Raw genomic sequence first — 23,132 nt, forward strand, 5'->3', positions numbered from 1 at the left:
TAAAAATATTAAATTTAAAAATTTTAAAAAAATGAAGGGACTGAAGGCGATATTAGACCCATCGCCTTCCCTTACTCCTGTTCTTTCTTTCCATAAACCATACTAGTATATATAGCCTTCCTTCTTTTAACACTTGTCTAAAGCACTTTTTTATTATTATTATAAATATAAATGGTTAAATTTCAATTTTGGTCTCTATACTACTTAAATTTAAGGTTTAATCTTTATATTTTTTCTTTTACATTATTTGATACCTCAATATTTATAATTTCTTCAGTTATTTATATAAAAGAAAGCTCTAAACGGTTTTGTCATCATACATGTCCTTTTTTTATTTTAGTATTGAACCCTCTATTTTGTTAAAGTTTAGGATTTAGTCTATATCAATTATATTAATAAATATATATTATAATTTTAATAAATATTTAATAAATAATTGTAATATAACTATAGTTATAATTAAAAAGAAACGCACACCTGTCATGTGTTAAGAGCAAATACATCTACAGTACTATATGTCTGGTGTTTTTATTTATGTTATAGATAGATATTAAAAAGTAAATTTAGAGAATTAGCATAATCGTTCTAAGTAATCCGGTATGATTTCAGTTTTGATACACAATAATTAATTTAGTGTTAAATTGTTGTGGTGTTTATAAGAGACGATTTAAATCAGAAAACTGTTATAAGAAAATTAGAGATTAATCATAAATTATTGATGAGTGAATAAATTGTGATTTTATTATTATACTAATATATAATTTTATAAAATTTAAGAGGTTAAATCGTAAATCTATTATTGTTTGGGAGGCCGAGGCCACTTCATGTGCCAATTTGAAATATATAGAATTAGGACATGTACATGTCCAATGTATCATCAAGTTGATATATTTTTCAAGATATTTTTCTTTGTATGGGTTAAAATCTTTTGTTATACAGAGGTGTTGCGTCTAATAGTCATGTCTTGCCTAAAGAGAGGACGTGAGGACTTCACCCAACTTAACAGCTCAAAACCAGTGAGCAACCTTTGAACACCGCCTTGCCTAAAAGCAAAACATAGAGGAGCTTGCCTAAATATCAATAAGAAACCAATCTCAAGAAAGTTGCCTTGCCCAATGGAGGAGTAACCTCGCCTTTCCCCCCCTTTAACATCAGTCTCACACGTGGACGTACAACAAGTCACATTGATCCCACTTGGGGACTTGTTAAAAAGATAATGTCCCATCCATCCAATCAAGTGCATGTGTTAGGAGGTTCCCTATGATTCAACCATTTGCTTCCCATAATTCAACACTTGTGCTAAGAGGACCCAGTGAGAGGAATATACTCTTTGCACTAGCCATATCTTCTCAGGACAACTTTTCATACTTGAAACCATGCAAAAATACCTCAAAAATCTTGAGACCTTCCTTCTACCTCCCTATTGAAGTAATGGTGGCTTATGAAACGATTTCATTGATTTATCAATAAGTACATCTAAAATAGGAACTCAAACAACAAATTTAAAAATAAGAGAATATACTAATTCAAAAACAACTTAGAACAAGAACAAAGATAATGATAAATTTATTTGAATATTTCAAATCTTAAACTACACTATTACACCTTTGCAATATTGATGGTTAGTATCTTGGATTTAGGGTGCAAACAATTGATGTTTTTAGCATTCTAAGTATTTATATCTTTGGAGTGGAAGATAATTGATTCATTGTTTGTAGAAATTGATTCTGTGCAAACAAGCCGATAAGAATATAGTCACTACAATCAACATTTGCTCATATTGAGAGGAAAATTGAGAATGCAGATAGTGTTGTATTTTTTAAATGCAGATAGTGTTGTATTTTTTATGGTAGAAAAAAAAAAAGAAAATGAAATGGCTTCAACTTTGGCGATAGCAGATATAAATCATGGAGATATATTTAAAATTTGGTGGTGAGCATTAGATTTTATGTCAAACGTCAGTTTTTAATTGTAAAAAATGTTACATTATGGGACGTTGTAAATTTGAACTTTTAAATGTTGTTTTTGTTGTATTTGCAACAGATCAATTCGAGTGAAAGAAAAAAAAATATTGGATTGATGATGAAAAACGAATGCGAACAATTGATAGAGAAAAATGTTGGATTTCTCGACAGGGTGCATTATGATGGCATGCTCATGTTGTTAGTTATTACAACAAAGAAATAAATGGGAATATTGTGTGGATATTTACATACTATTGTGTATCATAGAGTTGTGGTTTGGACTTTCTAAGGAAGACTTAAGGTTTTTAGAATTAGGCGGTCATCAAAGTAATCAAGTCACTAATTCGTCAATTTGATTGGTTTAATTGGTTCAATCGATTTGGATAGTACGAGTAAATGAATCATTAAAAAAATCATAAATTAGAAAAGTATAATTCAAAATTGTTTCAACTGTCAATTCAATTGATTTTTTAGTCCAGTTCAACAGGTTGTACTAGTTTACATCTCCATCAGCCTAAAACTTTTCTCTAAATTGAGACCCGTCTAGTTGTTGGTCCAACTAACCGGTCTGGTCTACAAATAACCATGACAAGACCTCTCAACCGACTAGTAGGATAGTTGGCCGGCACAATCCTTATCATCTAAAATTAGAAGATAGGAGACGACGAAGATTGCTATGGGGTAAGGTGATTTTTTGCCTGCCTTAACCCAACCTCAATGTACTGCTAACATGCTTTGACCCTAATCGGACCTCAACTTAACAATTTTAACCCAAAGGTTTAATAGTGCACTCGACCTCGCCCTGACCTGAGATGCATAAATTTCAAATTTTTTATACTTTGTTTTCAATATCTACTCCAAACTTGATTTTGCTTCTCATTGTTGAACGATACTACATTTAGCAAAACTTTAAGATACATGAATGTATTAAGCAAAAAGTTTCAAGTTGGATTTACTTTTATTATTAACACAAAAAATATAAAAGGGAATTTTGAAAAAGAAAAGTAAATGCAAGATTAAAAAGAAAATAGCTTTGAAAAATAATATATATTTGGGGAAATTTTGGCTAAGTAATTTCCCTTTCATTTGTGTTAGACATTAACTACAAACTCAATAGTTTGGAGGAGGACAACAAGAAGAACTACAAATGGGAGAGGAAAAGCAGAGTTTAGATATATGAGGGTGATTTTGTAATTATTTTGGGGAGGATGGGTTTTCTTTAAACTCGACTTTGATCTAACTTGATAAATTTTACAAATTTATTTGACCAGCCTCAAAGTTGATTTTTGTTAAATGACCCTATCCAATCAACAAATCAAATTAAAATCCATCGAGTTTAGGTATTTTTACAATCCCTAAGAGATCATGATTGGCTGACGTTAAAGATAGTCGATTGGTTTAGGGAAGTTAGACCGAGGTTGTTGCGGAATATACTTATAGTTATTGATTGGAGTATTAAGCAGCTGGTCAATGTTATATTCTCTATGGATAAGATAAAAGGTAATGGTATGGCTGCAACTTTGGCTATTGTTTGGATGTATTGATTCCTTGTTTATTCGGGTGTTTTATAATTTTAATTAGGAAAAAGGTTGGTTTTTCCAACATCTTTCTAGTATTATTATTCAAAATCTAAGTTCTATTCAACTAACTAAGAAATAACAAATTGATTTGAATGTTTGAAGTATTAAGTTGAATTCACCTTGTCGAAACCACCCTTTTTTCAAAAAAATTTAGGTTTTAAAAAATGGGGGATCGATTTTTTGAAAAACGGAACGTGGAGTCGCCACCGATCCTTTTCGTTTAGGTGTGATCGGATCACCTAGAAATTCGATTATTTTAATAAAATATTTTGATTTACTAAAACAACGATTTTGGTCTACGAACTTTTGAGAAAACAGGTTCGAGAGTCGGTTACGCATGAGGAAGGATTAGCACCCTCACTACGCCCAAAATTGGTACCAAATTGATTAAATACTGTCCTTATGTCTAAGGTTTAAAAAGTTTTTGAAATGTGGTTCCCTTTCGAAAACGTTTGAGTAACCCGAGTTGGTTGTCAAAATTCTCTTGCTTAAGAGGGATATAGCATTACATCCAGCACGATAGGACATGATCCTTTATGCCCTCGAAAACATGATAAATTTTGACTTCCAAAAATTTATGTGTTGAAAACCACAAAAGGATGCCCAATTATTTAGTCCAACGAGAAAATCAAAACCCAGCACAGTAGGGCATGATTCCTTAAATTTCTAAACATCGAGCATTGCCTTATTTTAGAATTTAGAGAGTATGAGTGAAATTCTAAAGGAATCTTCGATTATTGAACGAACGGGAAATCGCAACCCAGCACGATAGGGCACGATTCCCGAATTACCAAACATCAAGTATTACCTTCGTTTTAAAGAGTTTTTAGAAGACATGAACGAAATTTTGAAGGGATATTCGATTATTTTGAGCAAACGCGAAATTGCAACCCAGCACGTTAGGGCACGATTCCGGGAATTGCCAAATATCAAATCTCGTCTTCGTTTTAAAGAATTTTTAAATGAATAATTATAAAACTAGTTTAAAATGTATTAATGCATTTTTGAAATGAGACGAATTTAATCATAAAAATTTGGATTTTTAAAAAAACCACATTTCATAAACAAAGTAGAAAACGACGATATGGGGTAACAGGCACACATGAGATACGATACTTGATGAATGAAAATATTAATCAACTAGCAGAATAAGCAATTAAATATGATTAATCTAAAAATCATAGCCTAATTTCAATCACGATGAAGCACAATTAGCAAATCAATAAGACGAATACCATGCAATGATAATATATATATACTATAATATCAAACAACCAACAAAATATGTGGAAAACAAAATTGAATGTAGAAGTCAAAGTGGTATAAGATTAATAAACTTATGATATATAGGTTGACAAGTTTGAATAAAAACTAGGGATATATATATAGTTATAGAAATAGATATTATAAAATAAAAGTTCAAATCAAATTGCATATAAAATACTTTAAACACAAATTCTTTTAAAAGTTGACAAAATTTATGATAATTTAAATAATATATATATATGGTACGAAAGAATAACAAGGATATGACAAGACATAATACAAAATGGATTTATAAAATGTATGTACACGTAAGTTTATTGAAAAGGATCATAATATTAATGATAATATATATATATATATATATATATATATAAATCTTAACTTAATCTAAAAATTATATACATACCTTTATATCAAAAATGTTTAAATAATAGGCCATATAAAGCACCAAAGCAATACAATGTAAAGAAATATTCAAAAATAATGATTTTATAATTACAAAATGAGGTTTCCAAAGTTATTTCATATATACGTAGAGAAAATATTTGACAAATCATGAACTTATAAGTGTTTTAAAATAGAAAATCCATTAAAGTAATAAGTGTATTGATACATATACATATAAATTTAAAAGAGAGTACATACAAATTTATATAGGAATGATAATGTGTATAGGTTTAATAATATATAAACCAAATATGTATACTAATATAAACAAGTAGAAAAATAATTTTATGCAAAATATATATATACAAAATATATTATCGTAGCAAAAATATATGCTAAAATACATGGTTAGAATAAAAAACATTATATGTATGAAGTGACATTAGCTTTATTGTAAAATATATATATATATGCATAATAACATGAAGGAAATAAACATTTAGAGTATGCGATATGTGATATTAACACTACAAAAAAAACAAATTTTCAATGACAAAGTAACAATTACCAAAGTCATTTAAAAGGTACAAACAATTGATTAAGAATAGAAAATGGGTTATAAAATAATAATAACTTAATTAAAATTAAACTAGAACAAAGGGATAATTCGAAAATAAACAAAAACAATAAAAGGATCAATATTCAATGTGCGAAACGTCTAGGGACTAAAACTGGCAATATACCAGATCCCAAAGTGCTGCGTTCAGGCACGGATCCTATTGCAAATAAGCGCAAATTATAGGAAAAAAAACAAAAGAAGCGCAGATGGGCTGATTGAGATGCGGCGCAAAAGGGGAAGGATCTAGCTTGCAAATAACCCCTCACCGCGAAGATGCGTGGATCCTGAGGGTCGAAGAACCGGATCGGGTCGTCGGGCACACCAACCAAATGACGTCGTTTTTGAACCATTTAAATTGGTTGAAACGGCGCCGTTTTCATTTCCTTAAAAAGGCCTAGTCATGCCTTCATTCAGCCAAATCCCTCATGCAGCCCTAGCCTTTCTTTTTCCCTTTAGCCGAACCCTAAGTCACTACCCCAAACCAATGATTCCCATCCCCCCAGGCAACGAACTGCTCATCCAACCCCGGAGGATGATTTTTAGCCTCAAAATCTCCTTCTGGCTTCGACTTCAACAAAGCAGAAGGAGATCTACGGCGTACCCCAGGTAAGGTTTCATTTCCTTTTTCTTTTATGCACTCAAAATGTGAAAAAACGACTGAAAATTCAGAAATAAATGAACTGGGCCAAGAATAAAAGAAAAGTCTCAGAGATTGGAATCGGAATCACCTTCGAATGCTCGTTGCTTTTTTTTGTATATTGCCTCTGTTTTTCGTTTTCTATTGCTTCTGTATGCGTAACCTTTACAAAGATTAAAAGCTTGGCTTTTATAGCCGAAAAGAAAGAAAAATAAATAGAAAATATACAATATTATTCTTTGTTTCTACTTGCTGCTGTGGTTTGTTCTCTTTCAGGTACGAGTGCTGTACTGGCATATGGAGGCGCGTTGGCGTGTGTACGGGAGCCGTGTTGGCGTACGGAGGCTTGGTGTGGTTGCTGGAGGCGTTGTACTATGCCTGGAGGCTGCAGGGGTTGCGGCGCAAATGAAGGAGGGGTGACCTAGGGTTGCTGAAGCAGTTTTAGTTTTTGGGCCGTCTGGGCCTTAAGGCTTTGGATTGTTTTGTAAATGGGCTGTGGGTTATTATTATTATTTATTTATTTTATATTTTGTTTTTGGGTTTCCAATGGGCCGGGCAAATTGGCCTATTTACACACATCTCAATACTATTAATCGAACTGTCTTATAAAATATGATCAATTCAAGTTGAAATTTTGAAAACTAAAGAAATCAACATTCAAATACGAAATACAACACAATTTAAATAAATTAATACAATTATTTTAAAATTATAATATCCAATCAATTTTGGGTCCAAATTAATGTATGTTTTTTTAATTCTTGGATTTTAATTATATTTGTTCTTTTTGACATAATACGCAGAACTATTTATAACTCCTCCTCAACTCATCAATAGGAAGATAATGCGTTTTAACGCACTCGAATCCACGTCATCCTATATTGATAATAATGTCCATGTCAGTCGAATTAAAACTCAACCAAGATTTAAATATGTTATTTTCTTATTGAGAATTATGTTATTTTGATGTGATTTTTTCTTAATTTAGTGAACTTCCCACCCCCAAAATGAGATTTTTAACATGCCTATTATTTCCACTTGACAATAATTGAAAGACTAATTATGTTGATAGCATTTAATTAAATAGCACATGTCACCACGTGGACATGTGATCCAATGGTTTTGCATTTGCATCTCTTACTACTTAGAGATATGCTTTCCATTTCCATGCCCCTTTCATGTGCCATTTAAACTACTAACACTTGCATACTGGTTTTTTTAAAGGATTAATTCTGATTTTTCGAGCAACAATGTTGTTTCGTAATTCATTGAAGATTGTAAATTAGTAAGCTTCAAATATATTTATGTAATTTTCTGTTTAGCATATATTAAAAATAATAAAATTATAGCTTAATCTTCTAAAATTGATAAAATTTTGATTTGGTCCTCCTAAAAACTATAATGATATAAATTAATACAAGTAGGGGTAAGCACTCGATTGAATCAAGCGAAAATTTCAAGTTAATCAAGTTTACGAGTTCTATTTTATCATCCTAATTCGATTTGAAATTTTTTTGAATCGAGTCGGGTCAAGTGAAATGAAATGAAATGAAATTCAAGTCGAGTCGAATCGAATCGAATCGAATCGAGTGAAATTGTTTGAGTTAAATTAAAAAAGTAAACATGTCAAATTAAAATATTGTTACAAGATAACTAATTTCATGTTAGAGCACATAAATTTGGAAACATATATATTTGAAAACCTTTTGAAGCAAAATAAGAAAAAAAGAAAGAAGAAGAAGATACTTTAGTATGATAAACTTGAATCATTAATTAACTTATTCAGGTCCAAAAATTATTATTTTGAATTTTTTATATTTTTAATTTCTTTTATATTCTTTAGAATTTTATTTTAAAAATTTTATAAATATTTTGAACGTTTTTTGTAACTTTTGTTGAGAGTGTCCAAATTGCTTATTTTCAAAATTGATAGGGACTAAAGAGGTATTTACACCAATATGTTATTAGCATTATTTGAATTCAACTTGACTCGAACTCGAAACTCAAATTATTTATTCGAGCTGGCTCGAAAAACTTTAAAAGACTCGACTTGATTAACTCGAAATTTGAAATTCTTTTCAATTTTTCGAATAAAATCAAATCAATTTTGTTCACCATTAAATACAGAAATAAAACTACATTTTAAATCTTAAAAATATATAACTTAATCTTTCAACTACACAAATTTTTTCTGACTAAATATAATTCATATATCATTTCTTCTAATCCTGAAATTACTTAAGTCTAAAGTCTAGACCTAATCCTTTTAAACAATAAACAATATTCAAAAATTTCACTGGAACTGAATGAACTGATCATGTGCCTGATCCGAACAATGATAACTAAAATCTCGATTTTCTCATTATCTATTATTGTAAAATTATATGACTAATAAATAAATTATGAGTAAAATAATGAAAATCCCTAAATTTTAATAATTTATTTAGATAAGAGTTCATATTATTATATTCAAAAAAGTCTTTTCAATTTATTATTAAATATGCACTTTTCGTTTATTTTATGATTGATTAAGTAAAATAATTTAGAACCTATAGATTAGCTAATTTAATTATTATATGTAACATGAGGATTTGGTCCAAATTAAATTATTCTTTAACAAAACAAACAAAATTGGTAATAATAGTCATGTGAATTCCCCACGTACCTCTCGTGGATCATCAACCTCTATAATTAATTATAACAATTTTATTTTCCCTTCATAATTTCCCCTGTTGATTTCAGACATTAATGCAACCAATAATGCATATTATTATTATTATTATTATTACAACATAGATAATGAAGTTATATGAAATATTTGCCAAAATCTAACATGTGAGTTGCTTTACAAGTAAACACAAAAATTACAGATGTGCACGTGCATACGAAAAGTGTGTAAATAGTAGGTTGAATAACATGGTTTTAAGTTGTAATTAACATAATTTAGTTGCTTTCTTTCTACTTTAATTAAACAAAGCTGTTGATTAGTTTGGCAAAATGTTCACATTGCATTAAATTAATCAAAATGTAGAATTTGGAGGGGGAATTTTCTAATGTTTGAATGTGGGTATTCATTTCATACCTAGGTCATGGGATCAAATCGTTGAAAGCATCTGTTAGTGATGTGTTAATTATACAAGGGTGATGCTCACAGCAAAAAATTTATAAAATTATAGATTAATAAATGATCAAATTACACTTTACTCAAAAATAATAAAATTATATTTTAAATTCCCATACAAAATAAATGTTTTTTTAAAAAATAATTTAGCTAGAAATTTCAAGATCTAATCATTATGAAGAGGCGACCGGTGATTGATGGACACGTTGTAGGGTTTGAGAATGTTGTATTTTATAGTATAAATTAAGACGAGAGATTTCGTGATGGAAAAAGAAATGGAAGAGATTGGTCGTCTTTCAACAAATTAACCAACCGTCGAGCTTTAATTTAAGTTTAATAATAATATTTGTAAAGTGAATGAATATAAAAGTAAGGTTTTTAGTGGTTTAAGGTCATCCATGACATTAGGGAAGAGACAATCTTGCATTGAAATATTTATATGCTTTTTATTTTAATAATTGTAGGAAGGTGAATGGAGATATGGTTGTTACATGTTAGCACATCATTTGAAGTTTTATGTTAAAAAATTTGTTTACCTCTTCCATGTTCATGGTGGAAAATTAATTGGAAGAGGAATCTCTCTTACCTACAATTTATAAAAAAGATTTTATTTAATCTAATTATTTTATTTGTAATCCACCATTTTAAAAAGACAATTATATGCTTTTGAGGAAACATAATCTTTCCCAGAAGATATGCTAAATTAATTAATGTAAAAAAATATTTGATTAAAAAATACTGATGAGAATTTCGATTATTGATTCAATTTTTTCGATCCATTATAGAAGATGTATGGAAGGAAGTGAGTCATCGGACGAATTAGAGATGGTGCGAAAGTGATGTTATCTTTTCTCTTTTAGTTAGTAATGTTTTCCAAAGAATCAACCCGAGAGAGCAATAAAGTGCCTTAATGGTACGAGATTGAAAGTTGGTTGAATTTTGCTAAGCGTATATATTGTCAAATTTATGGTAAGTTGTGATTGAATTAACATGCAAGAGAATATAAGAACAACAATGAAACAACGAACTTTGTAACACAACTCAGATTATTCCTACATCTATATGGCCTTTCCCAAAGAGCTAATCTACTAAACTTCAGCAAGTATAAGCAATGATTTTAGTTCTACACACCATGTAGCAACCTCACACTTATATTCTAATATGAATTACTCTCCCCTAAAACCTTCCCATTGAAAGTTTGTGTAAACCAAGTGGCTCACTTGTGTTTACTTACAATTTCTGCACTGCAAAAATAGTTTATAAAATGCACAAAACTGAAGTATTTTCTCTCAATATTTTTTTACCTAATACAAGCCCATCATATATACAACGTTCTCAGGCTTGATAAGTTACAAATAAATTACAATTATATTTTCCCAACACATAGCCATAAAGATATTCAATTATCTTCATAAACGTTAAGAAAAATTGAGATCTTCAATATAATCAAAAGTTAAAATGATCTGATTGGTAAGATCTCTCATTCTATACTGATCTCCCAAAAGAATATGGATTACATTGAACGACTTTGGTTCGATCGTTACCGATTAAATTTTTCACTTTTGAACATCAAATATGGGTGCTAATTAATTTCTACTTTCATATTGTTTTGAAATAATAATTTTTTTTAGTTATATCTCAAGTTGCAATTGTACTTGTATCTAAAAGCCAAAACTGCCTTTGATAGTCTCCCTATATGACAATTTTTGAGCAAAACAAATATTCTTCATAAAACAAGGATTGATTGATGAGCAAATTGCTCCTCCTTAATCCATATTCTTAACTACGATTATAACTAAGTATTCTACCATTAATGCATAAAGATGAATCACATTAATTATTAAAGGGACTATGATCATATAGAAAGTTTAAGGAAACAAAAACTGTAGTTCATCAACCATCATCATCATCGATAAAAGATAGCTATTATAAAACTTCAAAAATCTAAGTTTAGGGATTTTTTTGATATATAGGATGGTTTAGAATATGTATAAGAGAGATATTTTTGGTTTTCTATTAAGTAATTGGGATGATTTATTTATAAAATTTAGGTTAGGGGTTCATCAGAGTGTTTGAAGGAACCTCGACACTTAAGTGAATATAGTTGTTTAAATTTTTTTAAAAATTTATCTAATTTTAAAAGAGAACATTTACAATTAAGACTCTATTATAGGTTTTAAACAGACCTCGATACTAAAAGATGTCAAGATTCTTAATTTTCTTGAGTTTAATTTATTTTGAAAAAAAATTAAATTAAGGTTTTATTTGAGTTTTAATTAAGTCAAGTTAATATTGAAATTCAATCCTTTAATACCCTCCCTAATCCAAATAGGCTCTAAAAACTTAAATCTTAGTACAAAATAAAGGACCTTTTAACTTGTCGAGATACCCTTCAAAAAATACATATTTAGAGAAATAATCCCTATACTAATTTTGTAGTAGAAAGACCTACCCTATTTTGAGACTAATTCATTTATTTATTTCTAGTGAACGTTCTAGATTCAACAATCTCCATAAGATTTTCATTTCAATATAAAAATTCTAAATTTCTATCGATCTCATAAATCCATACCCAACTGATATAAATGATGGATTCCTAATTGAAACAATCCATGAACTCGTCCAAAATTTTCAATCATAGAATTTAAAAAATAAAATAAAATACAAGGATAATGCCGTCAAATAGGGTACCTAACTATCACCTGTCTGCTGTCTCCCCATTTTGGATTAAGCGATTAATTTAAGACCAATTTTTGTATAGTTTTTTTTTTTTTGTGGTGAATGACACATAACACCAAAAATATTTCTAGGGTTTTGGGTAAATTTTTATTCTATTTTATAGGAATTGACACTAACTTTAATACTTTATGTTGTCTTACGTAAGGCTAATACTCTATGTTTCCTTTTAATTTCAATTATTTTCTCCACACTATCTTACATATATCATCCTTGCTGCCATCTGTATTTTTCTATTTACCCTTTCACTTTGTCCTTTCTAACTCAATCACATATTTTAGGTTGAGTTTGAATAGGCGAAACATTTATTTATATTTAGTGTAAAAATAACAATAATGATAAGATTAGATATTATAACAATGATGTAACATAAAATAAAAATAAATTAAATATGCCATATCACATCCCACATTAATCTAAATCCACCCTTAATTTGAACCAATAAAAGAGAAAGAAATGATTTTGCTTCATATGAAAGATAAAATACCCCAAAGTAATGAAAATTTTAATATTTTTCTTGAATTATATATTAAATATAAATCTATATTTATAAACATTATAATATTAATTTACATGAGAAAAATATCTGTTGACAGTGAAAAAAACACAACCAGTTTTAGCACAAACAGATAGTTTATGTTTAATTTGTTGAAGAGTAATGATTAATTATTGAATGACAAGTTATATATATATAATATGGATGTAACACATGACATGCTTCATATAAACAATTCAAATTGAGTCATCACTTATATTTATGGACTTTGATATTTTTCACAAACAAACATTTTAAGCTGTGTCAAAAAGATATTTAAGTTTCGGTTCTATTGGACTGAATGAATTGGATTTTCGGTCAATTTGAATAGGTAAATTTTAATTTTTCAATTTAGAGTGTGATTTTAAAAAAATATAATATAAAACAAACAATATAAAAGTTAAATAATTATTAAAATAATATTTGAGTTAAAAGTAAATTTCATTAAAATTTCTTTGAGTTAAAAATAAAAATTCGCTATCGTTTTATTGATCGATTTTATTATTTATATATACCCTTCAAATCAAATATATTTTTCAATTTAATTGATTGATCTAATCCGATTATTGCAAAATTTACTACTACATATTAATAAAATAAATAAATGAATCAACTATATTCAAATCATACCTTTAATGTTAAGCTTTAAGTTTCTTTTACAACTTACACACCATTAGTAGGAGCAAACCACTACCTACATACATTCTCATGACATAAGTATTGAGATGAACATAGATCAAATGCATAGTTTTGTAGTGAATCTAAATGTACAAAGTATTATTTAATATTTTTTTATACAATTATGATTTGAATCTATATTATTCTTGAAATAGATTAACACTCAACTAATAGAGTTGAACTTAGGGTTGTGTTTAGTAGAGAGTATTGTTGGGAAGGGAAATGGGATTAGGATAAATACTATTAAGCAATGAGCCGAAGGACGGGATTCTATAAGTGTGTAAATGTAGAAAGTGTTGGTTAGCAATTAATTTAATGATATAAAAAAAGAGAAAGAAAAAGAAAAAAGCATAGTGTAATGTTGGAGAGGGAAATGGGTAAGCGTGTGGGACAAATGATGTGACTTAGATTTGGGGGAAGGAGTTGAAAAGCAGCAAAGGCCACGTGTTGCTCTAAACGACTCTCGTTAGAGGATGAAACGCGGGGTTGGACGTGGTCTACCCCCTCCTCCCCCCTTCTCCCCTATAATGCTCCAATATCACCTCCTATTCCCTTTTTCTTTTCAACTATTATTGTTATTATTATAAACAAAATTCCTTTTGTTTTTTTCCCAAATAAATTATTTGTTACAATATTAATTTAATACTTCTTTTAGAATAAAAACATGGTTGAATGGATTTAAGCCAAGTAAACAAACAAACAATGCATCATACTAAGTTTTTCCTTCATATACACTAGATACATAACAAAGATGAAGGAGTTGAGTGAAGAGTAAAGTGTAGTTAAAGCTTCGAACATGAAGGGTATGGAATTAGAATTTGATGGGAATAAAAGTTTGGGATGTTTCTGCAAAATGAAATTATAGAAGGAGAAGAAAAGATAGGAGGGGAGGGGGGATCGTGTCAAAGGATTAAGCAATATGACCCGCAAAACACCTTTTTTTTAAATCACTTCAAATTGTCACTCAACCTTTTTAATTAGAGTCGGCCCCTGTTTTGCTACTCAAATGCAACACGTGGTCTCCTCTTATATGTTTGTAGTGGACCTATTTCTCTTCTCTCTCTCTATATAAACCCTCTTCTCTCTCCCCTTCCTCATTCATACTCACTCACTCACCATTTCTCTTCACCTACAAAAGAAAAAGGGTCTTTCTCAAGCACACATAAAAGTATAGAATCTTTGAGTCTTAATTATTTTGTATTCTTTTTCAAAACCAATCAATTTTCACCATTCATAACGAAGCTTACATAACCACTAGTAATTGGCTTAGCCTTATGGCTTCATCAACAGCAGCATCAGTGGCTAGTGGGAGCTGTTGTGTTAAGGTTAAACTCCCTGTTTCAACTCCTCAGTCTTCGTCTTCTTCTTCTTCTTGTATTGGTTTTAAAAAGCGCTACATTTCATGTTCTTTGCAAACCCCTTCAATTCTTCATTTGCCTAAGCAACAATCACCAGCTTTTCCACCATCACCTTCTTCTACTCCTCCAACGAAAAACACCGAGAAAACTACTCAATCCCAACAATGGAATCCTTTGCAAAGAGCGGCGGCTATGGCTTTAGATGCGGTGGAGAATGCTTTGGTTTCTCATGAGCGTCAACATCCTTTGCCGAAAACAGCTGACCCTGGTGTACAAATTTCCGGTAACTTTGCTCCGGTCCCTGAACAAACTGTTAAACAAAGGCTTCCCGTTATTGGAACAATCCCGGATTGCATACAAGGAGTCTACGCTCGAAACGGTGCCAACCCGCTTCATGAACCGGTGGCTGGACACCATTTCTTCGATGGGGATGGGATGGTTCATGCGGTTCAGTTCAAAAATGGCTCAGCTAGCTATGCTTGTAGGTTCACTGAAACCAACCGTTTGGTTCAAGAACGAGCTTTTGGGCGTCCTGTTTTCCCTAAAGCCATAGGTGAACTCCATGGTCATTCAGGCATAGCTAGACTGTTACTTTTCTATGCTCGAGGTTTATGTGGACTCGTTGATCCAAGCCATGGCACTGGTGTTGCTAACGCGGGACTTGTTTACTTCAACGGCCACCTTCTAGCCATGTCTGAAGATGATTTGCCGTACCATGTTCGTATTACTCCATCTGGTGACTTGAAAACCATTGGCAGATACGATTTTGATGGTCAGTTGAAATCCACAATGATTGCTCACCCCAAAGTTGATCCACAAACTGGTGAATTCTTTGCTCTTAGCTATGATGTTATCCAAAAACCGCATCTCAAGTACTTCAAAATTTCACCCGGTGGTAAGAAATCACCTGATGTTGAAATCCCAGTTGATGGTCCAACAATGATGCACGACTTCGCCATCACTGAAAATTTTGTGGTGATACCAGACCAACAAGTTGTTTTCAAATTGGGTGAAATGGTTCATGGTGGTTCACCCGTTGTGTATGATCAGAACAAGGTATCAAGGTTTGGGGTATTGAACAAGAATGCCATTGATGCTTCTGGGATTAAATGGATTGAAGCACCTGATTGCTTTTGTTTCCATCTTTGGAATGCTTGGGAAGAACCAGAAACTAACGAAGTTGTTGTGATTGGTTCTTGCATGACACCCCCAGATTCCATTTTCAATGAATGTGAAGAGAATCTCAAGAGTGTTCTGTCTGAAATTAGATTGAATTTGAAGACCGGGAAATCGACTCGCCGTGCCATTATTTCTGAATCCGAGCAAGTGAACTTGGAAGCAGGGATGGTGAACAAGAATTTACTGGGAAGAAAGACTCGGTTTGCATATTTAGCTCTAGCTGAGCCTTGGCCTAAAGTGTCAGGATTCGCCAAAGTCGATCTCTCGACCGGGGAAGTTAACAAGTATATCTATGGAGATCAAAGGTATGGTGGTGAGCCTTTGTTCTTCCCTCGAAACCCCCATTCGGAGAACGAAGACGACGGCTATATTTTAGCCTTCGTTCACGACGAGAAGGCTTGGAAATCGGAACTGCAAATTGTGAACGCCATGGACTTAAAGCTAGAAGCCACGGTTCAACTTCCGTCTCGAGTTCCATACGGTTTTCATGGAACATTCATAAGCTCAAAGGACTTGGAAAAACAGGCCTAATTTCATCAGCCATTTTGTAAAAAAGGGAGAGGTTTTACCAGAGGGATGCTTTGCATGGATTGTCCCCGGAATCTCTTCCTCTGTTTTAAACCCTGTTTTTTTTTTTAGTTCCTACACTTTTAAAAATCTCCTTTTTTGGTCACTATTGTAAAGTGAAAAAGGTTTTGGGGATACCAGCTTGTAGCTTTTGCTTTAGCTAGTATTGAAGCTCAGCTGGTTTCTGCTTATTATTTCACTTATCTTCATTAAACAGTACATAAATTACAGGGAAAAATGTACTATTTTCCTCTGTTTTATCTCTGTAATTCTGTGTTTCCTTGTGAATACTTGAAAATTTACAGTGTATATATATTGTGTCGTTACTTAAATATCCACTTTGAGAAGAAAAGTGCCTAGCTTATATATATTTTGCATAGACAACCGACAAAAAGTCAATTTGTTCATAGTTGGTCAGTTTTTGAAAAGAACATTAAGTTCAATTATTAGAACAATGAACAAATGAGAATACAGCACGGTTAAATGTTAAATCATTCAAGGGATTGGGTTAAATTGACAGATTAGACACCCTTTATATTTCCAATTTTTATATGTCATCAAATTGGACAAGTTGTTAACTGATGACCCTTTTGCTAGTTTTTCAAGTTTTAGCTGATTTGATGCCTAAACTCAACTGGTAAGGTATTGAAAAATGGGTGGGAGAGCTTAAAGGGTGGCCTTCAACAATTTGCTCAATGTTCCCAACTTGGGAGAGTTGATTGATTTTAAAGTCAACTTTGATAGCCCTTTGATTGAAATAAAGGGTTCCCCCCCTTCAGTCTATTTCATATGTAAAACATCGCATTTAAGAAATATCGATGATATTTTTATTGAAGGAAACGAAACTCGATCCATTTGTATGCGATGACCGGTTGGGGGGCGGGGTCGAATTTTCAGGTCATTGCTTGTGGTTTATCTAGAAAATTATTGAGGGAGAGCTTTTAGTAGTAGTGCTGAAATGCTTGGCTGGTCCATATACCCAATACAAAGTTATTTCAAAGTGTATGAAATGGGGAGGGGTTGCCATTATTGTTACTGGCCACTACAAAGCTATATAAAAAAGGGGGGTATGGGCTAAGTTGCTCAATCTATTGAGTTTTGATGGTGTGGTTTTTTTTAGCATGTAGGATCAGTATGTCCTTTGCTTTCTATTATGTTCATTGGAATTGGTTGGTCTTTTAGGTACTTACATTGCTAACTTAGTGCTGGCTCATAACTCAAAAGTGATGGACTTGTTTTGTTTTTATATCCTAGGAGCAATGCTCAACATGCAATAAGCAATTTTCAAACATATGACTATAATGTTCTGCCCCATATTGCTATTTGCATATACATATACATGTGTAACAATTGTAGCAAATATCTTAGTCTTGCAATGGCATACTTAAATTTATTAGGAACAAGGTTTTGGAATGTCAAACCTTTGGAGTATTGTTTGGTTGTTTTAATTGTTTGATGATAATGTTAATACATTGGTGATGACAATTATATTGTGAAATTTATACGAAAGAAATTAAATCATACATGAAGATTAACTCGTAAACTACAAAGAAATTTGTAAAATGACTTAATAAAACATAAATTATTAATTGAATTTAATTTAATTTTAAAAGAAAATTTAATATTTATTGAGAATAAAAGATATTTCAGAAGATGTTATTTCAGGTCATTTATTAAATTTGTATACATTTGCTTGTAAGTCATAACAATTCAATGGGCTTATAAGAGCCTCTTAAAGGAATGGACTCCTGTGCACGAGAATTAAATCTAAAAGTTTAATATAGTCCAAATAAATGGATTCTCTCTCTTGAATGTGGTAATACGATGAAGCAATTTTGAGTATTTTCTCTAAACGTTGTTGTTTGTACTCTTGTTCTTATAACCAATAACAAAACTTGCCAAATGTTGTGGGCTAAACATCCTTAAGTATTTTGTTTGAGTGTTATTCCTGCTCTTGTTTTTGTAACAGAAAAATTTATATTGAATGTCGTGGGCGAAATATCTTTAAGTATTTTCTTTAAGTATTGTATTTCTATTCTTGTTCTTGCAACCAAAAAAACTTACATTGAATGTGGTGGATGAAATAATTTTAAGTATTTTCTCTGTATGGTATTGATTCTACTCTTATTAAATGCTGTGGAAAAAATATTTTTAAAATCAATCTTAACAAATGTATTTATTAGTAGGTGCATGGGAGGAAAGAATTTAAAGACATAAATCCTACATATATTAATAATGGTCAAAGGAAATTCAGAGGCTGCTATTTGGGAGCCAAGAAAAACAGCCCCAATTAAATTGGGTCCTGGTTTATTCTTTAAATGAAGCTCATGTGCCCCTACCCCCCCAACTTATTTTATGTGTGAAGTCATTTTCTTTGATTAACAATGCCTTATTGTCAAGGAAAACATAAAATCTCTTTTAATTATTAACCAAATTTTAAATTTGATTTTTTAAAATTTGTAATTTATAAGGATATTAAAGGTTTTAAAAAAACTTGAATAAATTGAATAAACAAAATTTTAAGATAAACAATTAAATAAAATGGATAAATGAAGTTAACCATCAATTCAGTGGATGTCAATTGATGGTAAAACAAAGTTGAAATTGAATGGTTGTCAATGGTGGTATAACGAAGCTGAAATTGACTTCGTTGTTTTATTTCGAATAGAATGAGTTTAAAACTGTGTTTTTCATTGAAAATTGACTGTTTTTGAAGCTTGAAATATGCATGATTTTGTAAAATGGAGGTCGAAAATTGGAAATAATTAATAGATTGTATGTCACATTTTTAAAAAATTAATTGAATTGAATCATTGATATATGCAAAACCAATTCATCACTTTTCCCTACATTTATTATTAACATCTCGAATGTGCTAATATGATTAATTTGGAAATCCAAAGTGTTTAAAAATGGAAAATATCTTAAGTGGAATAAAAATAGAAAATACGGTAATTATAGATAAAAGTATTATGGAGGTGATTATATTAATAGTTAGATTGTATTTTATCCTTTTCAGTAAAAAAATTAGACAAAATTAGTCTTGGTATGTGTCGAAACCATTTTTTGAAAAAAAAAGGGGGGGTCGACTTTGGTTTTGAAAGTGAAAATTAAAACAGGAGTCGCCACCGATCTTTATTGGGTGTGATCGGATCACCCGTGTTTTAATAAAACATTTTAGTTTACTAAAATGACATTTTGGTCTACGAATTTTGAGAAAACAGGTTCGGGAGTCGGTTACGTACGAGGAAGGATTAGCACCCTCGTAACGCCCAAAATTGGTACCTAATTGATTAATTAATGTCTTAATATCGAAAATTGAAAAGATTTAAAATAAATTTTGAAATACGATCCCTTTTTATGAATGTTTAGCTAACTTGAAGTGGATATTAAGATTCTCTTATTTCGAAAGGGTAAAATATCACATCCAACACGTAGGACACGACATTTCCAACCTTCGATACCCAAAATCATCTCATGATTTCCAAAACTCATGCATTGAAATTTTAAAAAGGATATCCGTTTATTCGGTCAAATGATAAATCGAAACTCAACACGTAGGGCACGATTTCTCGAAATTTCCAAACACGAAATATTACCTTATTTGCAAAAAATCTTATCTCGAGGTAATAAGATGTCATATCCAGTGAGTTAGGACACAACACCTCAAATCTCAGAGAGTAAGCATTTTATTTAAAACTCGTATTATGATTTAAAAGAACATGCCGTTATTTGGGTTAAACGAGAAAAAATCGAAACCCAGTAAGTTAGGGCATGATTTCCCGAATTTTGAATACGGAATATTGTTTTTATTTGAGAATTTTCCTTTTATGAAATAATAGCAAATGTGCAATTTAAAATGATGTGTATTTATTTTGTTTGGAATAAAAACAGAACGATCCATATTGAGTAAAACGTTGGGACTTAATACACGATATGATTTAAACTAGATAAACAAGAGTGTAAAATAGCGTATGGAATAATGAAACATGAATTAGATACAATATTAATGAATGCCCCAACATGAAAATGTCAATAAATAATTTCTAATGTATGTGATGGCAATATTCATAATGTATATTACTTTTAATACTCATCAACAATAAAATAACATGCGAAAAATGATTCAAAGTGAATAGGATAAAAGTTTAAAATTGATAACAAATAAAATAACTAAGATTTAAAACTCGTAATACCAAAGAATGGTTCAAAATAAATGACATATGAAAAAGATTTAACATGGATAAAATATAAAACAATTTGAAATAAAATAATATATAAAGCAAATTTCAAATAAATAATATGTTAAATTAGTTAAGATAAATAATTCACAAAGTAAAATAAAAAAGGGACCCTTTCAAATACATACAAAAGAGCTTAAAATAAATAATGTATAAATGAGAAATTTAAAATAAACAATATACAAAAATAGTTTAAATGAAAATTTATATATAAATATAATCCAAGTAAAATTAAAAAAAATTAAAACAAGTAATGTATATAGGAAGTTCAAAACAAATAACAATAAAAGAATTTAAAATCATTAACATATGAAAGATATATACAAAAGTTTAATATAAATAACATATGAAATTTTAAAATTGATAATAGTAGAAAGGTTTACACTAAATAATAAAGAGAATTTAATACAATTATCATATAAAACGATATAACTAAATGACATATAAGAAATTTAAAATGAACAATATTTGTATATATACATAATAAGTTAAAATAAAAGACGATATAAAAATCTCAAAATAAATAATTTGTATAATAGTTTAAAAGAAATAACATATGTAAAATTTTTAACATTGATAATAATGTAAAGTATATGTTGCTCAAGAATAATAATAATAATAATAATAATAATAATAAATACAAAAAGAAAAAATATATAATGTAACAAAATCAATATAAGATTAATTAGTTTAATAATACGATGATAGCAATAGTAGTACGATAAAAATAATATTATTGGTGAAATCATAATATTAACAAAATAAATAAGATTGACTAAAAGATGAAATAACATGAAATGTATATGATGAAAATAGGTAAGTATCATGAAATATAAAAATGAATGGAGCAACAATATAGATGAGATGTATACATGAAAAATAGTAAGTAAATAAACAATATAGATGTACGTGATAATGATGGTACAACAAGAAAAATAAAAAGAATAAACAATTTTAAAGCGAAATACGGGTAATAAGAAATGAAAATCAATATAAAATAAATGAATAAATAAACTAAAATTAAAATGAAATTTAAAATCTTAAATAATAGTAAAATGAGTGATTGAACAGTATATAAATAGGAAAATGAATGAAATAATAAAATGAAAAAGAATAATATATAACTAAACATGTAAATAGACAAACTGATGAATAAATGAATTAAAAAAATAAGAGGGCTCAATTATAACTTAAATAAAATTAAGAAGGCAAATTGAAATAAATAAATAATAAAAGGGTTAAAGTGTAAATAATAAAATAGTTGAAATAGGCTTAAGGACTAAAATGGAATGCGCGTGAATGCACAAGGGCTAAAGTGCCAATGTTCCCAACCCCAAAAAACAGCACTCAAGCGGGGACTAAATTGGAGTGGCGCGCAAAGTTTAGGGCAAAAATGAAAGAAATGGAATAGTATTAAATTAGAGGTGGTGCAAATGGGAGGGATTGTTTGCACAAATTCCCCCTTTAAGGTGGAAATGCGCAATTCCAGTCTAATAAGCAGGTCAACACGTGGGTTTCCACCCTCTTAATTGCATCACTTTAAATTTAATACAACTTTTATTATACATTTATATTTTTAAAAGCTTACAAAATCATTTTTCTAAGCAAAAACCCCCGAAATTCCTTTCTTTTTCTCCTATTCTTCACCTTGGCCAACTCTTGGGTTTCACCGGCGTATGATACGCCTCTACCACCGTCGTGGTTTCAGCTAGACCCACAAGGATCTGTCAACCTTCAGATCGGAAGAGCCAACTTTGACTAAATAGACACCAAAAACAGTAAATAAACTCCTTTTTTAGATTCGTCAAGTAGATTCAAAATAAAGTAAGAAAAAAGAATAAGAACAGAGAAAAAAAATGCGAATCACCTTCGGTAAACTGTATTTTTAATTGATTTTTTTTCAATCCGTCCCCCTATTTACAATCCGTTTCCCCCTTTTTGAATTAGGAAACCCCCTTACAATCGGTTCTCCCCCAAAGCTTTATAGCCGATAGTCCTCTTTACATTTTGCTACTATTTCTCTGCTATATCCTTTGTTGTTTGCACATGGTTTTTGTCTTTTTGTGTCTTCTTTTCTTGCTTGTTTGCAGGCTTTGAGGGGTGTCAGACGCGTGGAGGAGAGGGGCATGCGTAGGGAGGCCAGTGGTGGAAGCGCGTGCTCGTGGGAGGAGCGGCAGCTAAGAGGAGGCTAGGGTTTGGGTGGCTACTAAAAAAGTTAAGATAGTGGGCTGATTTGGGCTTTAGGGTTTTAGGTTATTGGGTTT

General features: G+C 30.5%; 2 protein-coding genes across 2 annotated transcripts; both read left to right on the plus strand.

Annotated features, from left to right (window-relative positions):
- Positions 1–6,063: 6,063 nt before the first annotated feature.
- On the plus strand, positions 6,064–7,097 carry LOC128295734 (uncharacterized). Its single transcript, XM_053031365.1, has 2 exons — positions 6,064–6,422; positions 6,730–7,097. Exons 1-2 carry the CDS (start codon positions 6,217–6,219, stop codon positions 6,860–6,862), a joined length of 339 nt encoding a protein of 112 aa, XP_052887325.1. The 5' UTR covers positions 6,064–6,216; the 3' UTR covers positions 6,863–7,097.
- Positions 7,098–14,093: 6,996 nt separating this feature from the next.
- Positions 14,094–16,959, plus strand: LOC108481073 (9-cis-epoxycarotenoid dioxygenase NCED1, chloroplastic-like). Its single transcript, XM_017784246.2, has one exon. The coding sequence runs from the start codon at positions 14,798–14,800 to the stop codon at positions 16,589–16,591; it is 1,794 nt and encodes a 597-aa protein (XP_017639735.1). The 5' UTR covers positions 14,094–14,797; the 3' UTR covers positions 16,592–16,959.
- The last annotated feature ends 6,173 nt before the right edge of the window (positions 16,960–23,132 follow it).

The sequence above is a fragment of the Gossypium arboreum genome, chromosome 1 (genome assembly GCF_025698485.1).
Source record: "Gossypium arboreum isolate Shixiya-1 chromosome 1, ASM2569848v2, whole genome shotgun sequence".
Taxonomy (NCBI): domain Eukaryota; kingdom Viridiplantae; phylum Streptophyta; class Magnoliopsida; order Malvales; family Malvaceae; genus Gossypium; species Gossypium arboreum.

Coding starts and splice junctions, on each gene's coding strand:
- LOC128295734 (XM_053031365.1), top strand. CDS start 6,217: ATGCCTTCATTCAGCCAAATCCCTCATGCAGCCCTAGCCTTTCTTTTT. Junction 6,423..6,729: donor AGATCTACGGCGTACCCCAG/GTAAGGTTTCAT, acceptor GTTCTCTTTCAG/GTACGAGTGCTGTACTGGCA.
- LOC108481073 (XM_017784246.2), top strand. CDS start 14,798: ATGGCTTCATCAACAGCAGCATCAGTGGCTAGTGGGAGCTGTTGTGTT.